Source organism: Antrostomus carolinensis, unplaced genomic scaffold, assembly GCF_000700745.2.
Source record: "Antrostomus carolinensis isolate BGI_N321 unplaced genomic scaffold, ASM70074v2 scaffold40889, whole genome shotgun sequence".
In the NCBI taxonomy this organism is placed as follows: domain Eukaryota; kingdom Metazoa; phylum Chordata; class Aves; order Caprimulgiformes; family Caprimulgidae; genus Antrostomus; species Antrostomus carolinensis.
Genome location: NW_010338674.1, coordinates 3,653 through 11,832, shown reverse-complemented (window position 1 = coordinate 11,832; position 8,180 = coordinate 3,653). Strand labels below are relative to the sequence as shown.

At 49.1% G+C, this 8,180-nt stretch overlaps 1 protein-coding gene across 1 annotated transcript in view; it reads left to right on the top strand.

Moving 5' to 3' along the window:
- Positions 1–2,561, top strand: part of LOC104530870 (general transcription factor II-I repeat domain-containing protein 1-like) — a 5,523-nt gene extending 2,962 nt beyond the window's left edge. The window contains exons 3-5 of the mRNA XM_010175587.1: positions 362–399; positions 1,350–1,486; positions 2,308–2,561. Coding sequence (XP_010173889.1) covers positions 362–399; positions 1,350–1,486; positions 2,308–2,382 — 250 coding nt within the window. The 3' untranslated portion in view covers positions 2,383–2,561. The remainder of the gene's footprint in view (positions 1–361; positions 400–1,349; positions 1,487–2,307) is intronic.
- Positions 2,562–8,180: the final 5,619 nt, after the last annotated feature.

Below are 8,180 nucleotides of genomic sequence, written 5' to 3'. Positions count from 1 at the left end.
GGTCTAGTGGAAGGTGTCCCTGCTGATGGCAGGGGGGTTGGAACTGGATGAGCTTTAAGGTCCCTTCCAACCCAAACCAGTCTGGGATTCTATGATCTTTCTTGTGCAGTTTGAGGTGATGATGCTGGGAAGGGGCATGGTGTGGGGGCAGATAACGGGATGGCATAGAAACCCAGCTGAGTTATTTCAGGTTCCTTCCCTCCAGGGAGTGCTGGGGAGGCTGCATGTCCCATCTCCATGCAGGTGAGTGCTGGAGGAGGCAGCTCAGGGTTGGGGTCTGGGCTGTGTCCCAGCACGGGCAGGCGTGTCGGGGAGAAACGAGAGCGTCTGCTGGCTCTGACTCTGCTTGTCTCTTGCCCAGGCCGTTTGCTGAAATCTGCACTGAGGCCAAACACACAGGTAAGGAGAGGGCTAAGGGATAATGTGGCTTTCCCTGCCCTGTGGCAGAGAGAATGTACAGGCAAAAGGGATGGACAGGGGCTGTGGGGAGATGTTCAAACCCCCTGTGCCTCCGGGGTACACTGGGGAGAAGATTCTACCTGGAAAAAGAGCAATCAGGCTCAGTGTCTGCTCAGGAGCAAACCATCCTCTTAGACATTGCACTTCTGTGAGCTGGGGAGGGAATGGGCTGTTAGACTCAAACTTTCAGCATGTTCTAGAGGATTTGATTATCCCTTTCCCATTAGCAATTTACTCACCACGAGCAATTTATTCACTGGTTAAAACCCTTAATTTGAGCCGTCATTTAGCAGTTGAGCTTCTAAGGAAACAAGGTTTCTGTGATCACTGCGAATGCGTTTCTCTCTCTGTCCCATCCTCTCCAATAAATCCCAGGCAGTTTTAATCAAATGTGTCAGAATTAGCAGCCCCAGAGATAATTAGCATCCTATTAGTTTTATGAAAATAAGTGGCTTGGTAGAGGAGAGAGATCTGGCAAGTGAGAGCATGCCTGCAACTTGATGTAAGAAGAGATGTATGAGAAGCTTCATCGATGCAGATATCTATGGGGATATCATAGATGCAGATATCTATGGGCATATCATCATCAGAGCTGGTACCTGCAGAGCCCCAAAGCATCCAGCACGGACTCAGGTCTGTAGGATATCAGGCTCTGCAAGTGCTGGAGTTTGGGATTTGCTGATTTTTGGGGATTTTCTTCGACGATGACTGAGGAAAGCTGGCAGCTCCGTGCCAGGTCATGATGGCCAAGGCCGTGTCACCAATGGCAGCATAGCAGATCATGGTGGGGGGATGCTGAGTGGGAGGTGAGGTCAGAGGGTGGGATGGGTCCCTGCATTTAGGGGCTGCTTGCAGGGCTCAGACACCTCATGCTTTCCCTCTCCCTGCAGAGAAAGACACCAGCGTTCCCAAACGGAAGCGGAAGAGGATCTCCGAAGGGAACTCGGTATCTTCCTCTTCCTCATCTTCCTCTTCTTCCTCTTCCAATATGGAGTCTACGTCATCAACAAATCAGATCTCACTTGTGGTAAAGCCTTCCAAATATTAGGGGGGTTACTGCCTACGTATCTTTCTGCTTCAGGATGCTGCTCTCTGCTCTCCTCGCACCGTCACCACCTCCCTCCACCTGACAAACACTATAAAGTGTGATGTAAAATGGCACAAGCAGGTTTGGCAAAGGAGGGGACGCACCTTTGGGGCTGCCTTTTCCTGCCGGGTTTGTCTGGGGGAGGTCAGCAGAGCCAAGTGCCCACCGCCCCTCCAGGCTCTCCCGCATCAATCCTGCCGAGTGCTGTGGGGGAATGCTCAGCGTTAGCAGGAGCCACACATGGGACAGGCTTGAGCAAACCCCCCAACCCCCCTGGGTTAAAACACCAGTGCTGGTGGTGTCACCTCAGCTGGTGGTGTCACCTCAGCCCTGTGGTACCTCTCGGCAGGACCCGGCGGTTCCCCCATGGTCTGAGCTGTGCCAGGAGCATCGCTCCGGCTCCGTCCCGGGAGCGTTGCAGAGCTCTGGTGTACAGTGAAACTGCAAAAATAGGAAATGAAATCAGGGAGATGCATCCAACTGCTCTCCCTCAGGGCTTGGCTTATGTTATCAATCATACCAAATGCTTTTTAAAAACACTTAATTTTTTTTTTTTTTTAAAAGCAAGAGATATATAAACTTAGAAGGATTTTTTATCAGGTTTCCCAGTGGTGTTTTGGTTTGGGGTTGGTTCTTTTATCTTATTTGGCAAGTGGGAACAACAGCCCATGTCAGAACATGTCAGAGATTTGATGTATGCATGGTTTGGTGTTGTGTCCTAACAGAGACTTTTGCCTTCTTTTTCTCTCCCTCTCTTGCAGCAATGGCCCATGAACATGTACATGTTAGACTATGGTGGTCTAAACGTCCAGATCCCAGGACCTATTAACTATTAGACCTCAATACCGAATAAGAACCTCAAATGAAAGAATAAATAAATAAATGTAATTTATGTAAAAAGTGTATATTCCAATATGTATCAATGCCTTTTAGTTTTTCCAATGATTTTTACACTATATTCCTGCCATCAAGGCCTTTTTAAATGAAAATAAAAAGTGTTGCCTTGCTCTTAAAAGTACTTATTTTATTACGTATATTATTGATAAATGGCATTTATAGGTAAGAATAAGTGCAGGAGAGCACCCCTGGATGGACCTTGTCATTCTTTGGCTGCTCAATAAAATCCTTAGTGTCACTAGAGCTTGAAACCAAGAGGTTTGACACATTTTAATGCTTCATTTAATTTAGATCAAAGGTGTAAAAATTTAGGTACAGAGCAGCAGGAGGAGTGGTACCAAAGTACAGCGGCAACAGACAAGGGAACCAGCCCCCAGCAGCATCTGAGACCTGCGAGTCCTGTTGGCTCTGGAGCAGAAGTGGGTTTGGATGAAGCAGGAAGGAGGTTCCAGGCCCCTCAAGGAGCAAGACCCCCCTGAGCCCTCTCGTCTCCGGTCTCCTGCAGCCCCAGGCTTGGAAAGGCACAGAAGCAATTTAAGTTGTGAGCGTTTAACCAGCTTCTGAACCAGGAAAAGATTTTCATCCAGTGAAGTTCCTCACTATTTATGATTTTCTGAGAGGCTTTGATACCTTATGGGGCAGAAGCTCCTGCAGTTACAGGCTGACCCTACTGATGCTCTACTGGTTCCATAACACTGGAGCAAGATGCCAGTGGCATCGCTAGAGAGTGGCCAGGGGAGCCCTGAGGCTCCTCTGTGCACCTGGGGCCTCTTTGCCCCATAAAATCACAGAATCATTAAGATTGGAAAAAACCTCTAAGATGATCCAGTCCAACCATCAACCCAACACCACCATGTCCACTAAACAAAGCCCATGTGCGAAGCAACCCAGTAAATTGAGGGCTGTTGTTTGTAATTCCTGCAATTTGACTTTCATTCCACTCGTAGAGTTTGGCAGCAGCAGCTGATGGCACCGACTGCTATTGCTGACCACGACAAGCATTTAACTCAGGCTTTGTGTCCGCTGAGAGCTGCGCACGGGCGAGACGCTGTGGGAGCTGATCCTGGCATGAGGGCAGCATAAGAAGCCCACAAGAAGAAACATCCCATGGGTCTGTAGGTAAATGCAGCCCAGCAGGAACCCCCAGGGAAGCGAGATGCCCTTGGGGCTCGTGGCGTCGGGGTGGGGTGACCGTTGCTGAGTGTCCCTACCTGCTGAGGGATGGGTCACAGACTATTCATGGAGCAAACCTGACCCGAAAGCAGCAGCCGTGGTCTGCTGGGGGGGTGGATGGTAGCGGACACAGTATCAAAGTCACTTGTGACAGCTTTTCTGAGTGCAATTTGCTGCTTTATTTGTTTTATGGGTTTTTGGTCTGCTCGAGTCCTTGTCTTTTCAGGCCACAGGAAGGTTTTGATGGTGGGCAGAAGCGTTTCAAGGCAGCTGCAGTTTTATTTCCTGTCTCTGGACTTGCATTTGCTTTGGAGTTAGATGCAAATGATCACATGAGATAATAAAAGCCCAAACAAATGTAGGAGATGGCACAAAGGTGGCAGCCAAAAAAAAGAGCAGAGATCTGTATCCGTGACCCCAATTAGACATACAGCTTGACATCTGAGCAGTTGGCATCAAAATCTGAAGTCTTTCTTGTCTCTGCCTGATGCTCAAACCTGTGGCATCTCCAATTAGGAAACAAAGAAACACAATTCAGGGGTAAAAATACAATTTTCTCTTCCCAGCTTTCTGAAAGGGGCTTATTCACAGATCAAATCCCACCAAGTAGGTGTCTCCTAAGAGGGCTCACTCATTATATTTTGACTTTTTTTTTTTCTGTTAAAAAATCAAGGTCTGATGCTGTAGCACCAAAGGCAGCAGCAATGTTTGGTAATGAGTGGAGATATTTGAGGCTGCCCCAGGTCTGCTGTCGGTCCCGGTGTCCCATGGATGTGCCAGCGGTGGGGGAAGGCTGCTCGCAGGGTGTAGGTCTGGAGCACTGTGCCCTGTATGGGACCCTAATTACTGCTGCTGAAAGGCAGTGGAGTTAAATTAGGGCATGGGAGCTATGCTGGGGTCTAATAATTGTGATCAGAAAGCCAGATGCAATCAGAAAGGTTGGAAATGTGAGGGTGAGTGGAAGCTGAGCAGGGAGGGAGCGCAGGGCTGTCTCCCCGCTCTGCTGCTTCCCTCTCCCCAGCTGATCCCTGGCTCGGAGCTTGGCTAGCAAGATGGGGCAGGGGAATGCTGGCCCTGCTGCTACAGCATGGGCTGAGCCAAAGCTCTGGGCTCAGGTTTTGTTCCCAAAGTTTCTTGATCCATTACTTGGAGCTCTGTGTGCCCCCAGCCCCGTTCGGCGACGGGCAGCTCCTGCCCTGCCCCATCTGCTCGGCCGGGACGCTCCGTGGCTGCCGGGCACCTCCAGTATCCCCTGGCTGGATCTTGAGGCTGTTGGGTTCTGGTAATAGATCACATTTTTGGAAGTGAATAGTGGTAATTACTACTGTAATTTTGGGGAGTTTCAGGGCCATGACAACTGCTTTTAATTTTCCATGGCTGGGGTGGGAAACTCACCTGCCCTGGTGCCTGCATTTGCTCGTGACACAGGAGCACTGACCCTTCCCACCCTGGAACAATGACAGCTACCTCTTCATTACTGTTTTCCCTTGGCTGTAATTCTCACAGCTCTTCCCAAATCTCAATCCTGCAGTTGCAGGGTATTTTTACACACAGTTTTTGTGTATAACGTGATTAGCTGCTGAATGCGATCTGCTCCGTTACAATTAGAGGAGTGAAGATGTAGATCTTAACACTTGAGCCACATTCCTCATTTATTACTTTTCAAAGACTTTGGTGGGGGGGCGGGGGGGGTTGTTGTTTATGTGTTTACAAATCCAATAACAATCCTCATTAAGAGTTGCAAAACATGAAGCCATTTTGATCCCAGGCAGATGGCAGCTAAATGAAGTTTAATTAAAGAATGAGAGCTTTGATTCACATCATTTTTTAAAAAAATACAGTGCACCAAGATGCTAGAGAAGGGCATAAACAGCATCTGGGCTTTTATTCAGAAACCCAAATGCATTTGTGAGGAAACAGTTTGCAAATTCGGAGCGATTGCGGGTTGCTGGCTGCAGCTCGAGGGGCTGGTGCGGCCGGAACCTCCTTCCCCTGATGCCAATAACGCAGCCAAGCACAAGGTCTTGCTTCCTTCTCTGGATTTTTTTTTTTTATTATTTTTTATTTTTATTTTTGAAGCATTCAGCTGATGCCAAGGGAAGACTTGATTTGAGATACAACCAAGGCTGTTGGTTTCAGGCTGTTCTCCAGCAGTCATTACACCCTACGTGTTCTGTGCCCCGTCCAGCAGCGCGTGAAGCTGCATGTCTGGTGTATACGTTACGTGAGTCCTACACAGCTCACAGCATCTTGCTTATCAAAGCGGTGCGAGGGGCAGGACAGCCCAGTAAATGCTTTTCCATATCAGAATTCTCTGTGGTCCCAGTGAGAAGTGGGCACTGGTTTCTGTGTGGGCATTTTCTCCAGCGCAGCGCTCACTGGAGCCTTTCAGGGGTGGCAGCTGTTTGACAGTGCAGTGACTTTTATTCATTTCATGGGTCTACGAGTTCTGTGGCCTTCAGCCCTGGCTTTCCTTCCCCCATATAACTTGTGTGTGTGTGTATATATATGTGTGTGTGTGTGTATATATATATATATCATAGAGTCATAGAATGGTTTGGATTGGAAGGGACCTTCAAGCTCATCCAGTTCCAACCCCCCTGCCATCAGCAGGGACACCTTCCACTAGACCAGGTTGCTCAAAGCCTCATCCAGCCTGGAATTCAACACTTCCAGGGAGAGGGCATCCACAACTTCCTTGGGCAACCTGTTCCAGTGTCTGACCACCCTCACAGTGAAGAACTTCTTCCTAATATCTCATCTAAACCTCCCCTCTTTCAGCTTAAACCCATTTCCCCTTGTTTTGTCATTAACTGCTCTTATGAAAAGTCCTTCCCCAGCTTTCTTGTAGCCCCTTCAGGTACTGGGAGGCCACTAGAAGGTCTCCCTGGAGCCTTCTCTTCTCCAGGCTGAACAGCCCCAACTCTCTCAGCCTGTCCTCACAGCAGAGGTGCTCCAGCCCTCAGATCATCCTTGTGGCCTCCTCTGGACTTGTTCTAACTGGTCCATGTCTTCCTTGTGTTGAGGGCTCCAGGTGGGGCCTTACGAGAGCAGATTAGAGGGGGAGAATCCCCCCCCTAGACCTGCTGGTCACGCTTCTCTTGATGCAGCCCAGGATACGGTTATTGGCCTTCTGGGCTGCAAGTGCACATTGTCTGGTCGTGTTCAGCTTCTCACTCACCACCACTCCCAAGCAGATGTAAAGCTTTTCAATATCTCTCTCTCCCATGTAACTTATATACAACATCTAACTTGTGCCTTGCCATTTCTTGGATTATTCTCTCAGGTTAATGGCTCAAACACCATTCACTTTAAATTGGTAATCCTATTGATTAAGATTACCTAATCCAGAGAAAGAAACCCCGCTGATGTGCCTGTGCTGCTGGCTAGGAGAGCGGGTGGGCAGTGGTGGTGCTGGAGGCTCCAGGGTCAGTCGGGGGGATGGAGCTGCGGTGCTGTAATTCATGAAGACGCTGCCAGTGGAATATCGAAGTCTTTTGTTAAATGAATGTATTAACCAGCTGTCTCAGGCTCAGATTAAGAGGTCCACGGGGTATAAAGGCAGATTGATGTAACTGAACTGGCACACTCTCATGCGAAGATTAATGTCTTTTCATGAGTGGGGTTTTTTGAGGAGTGATGTTGAAGTGGAATGAATCTCTGTGAGCCATCATTAAAGTTATTTATAATTTTTTTCCCCGATAAGATTATGAAATGGGCACTCCTAGAAGGGACAGGCCAAATCCCCAGCAAGACCATTCATCTTACTTAAAATGGTTTCATAGTCCTCATGGCAGCATCTGGGATCTCATTGCTGCCTCGGGGTTTGGAGACACAGGGCTGTGGCACATCCACTGCCATCGGCACGTTTGGGGAGGAGATGGCTCTGCCACTTTGCCCTGTTCTGCTAATGGCAGCTGGTGGTAGAGAAGACTGAGGAACATCTCCCCTGGTAGCAGCTGTGTGGTTGCAGGAGGGTAACGAGGCTCCTCGTTAACTGGCACATTAATATCTCTCTGAGAAGGGCCTGAGCAGGAGCTTTTTAAGTGAAAAGGCAGGAGGGGAAGGGTGCTGGGAGTGGCTCATCAAGGATCAGGGAGGCATCTGTGTAACTCTGTGCCAAAGGATGCCACAGAAAGTTTGTGTGGGCTCAAGGGGAGGATGGAGAAATAACTTTGAAGCAAGATGTGTTGAGGGCTACCAAGCTGGCAAACCACATCGGGTGTGGGAACTTCCCAAAATAGCTGGGGTCTGGGTGAGTCCTTGAGGAAAGTATTGCCTGTGCTTGTCCTCCTTCCTCCTTGGGCCACCTGCACTGTGACCCAGCCCTCCAAGCCTGAGCCAGCACGGCTGTGCCTGTGTAAGCCAGGGCTTGCTCTGGGGAAGTGCTCTGGGTAGGGAGGCATGTTTCATGGAGACTTGCTGCTCTTCTTCTTGGTCCTCTGGACACACAGCTCTAAAGGTCTGAGCAGATCTGCCCAGCAGTTCTGTTCCTGGGGTATGAAAGAGTGGGGAGGGTCTCAGGTGACCTCTGCTGGAGACAGCAATGAAGATCCCTCCAGTT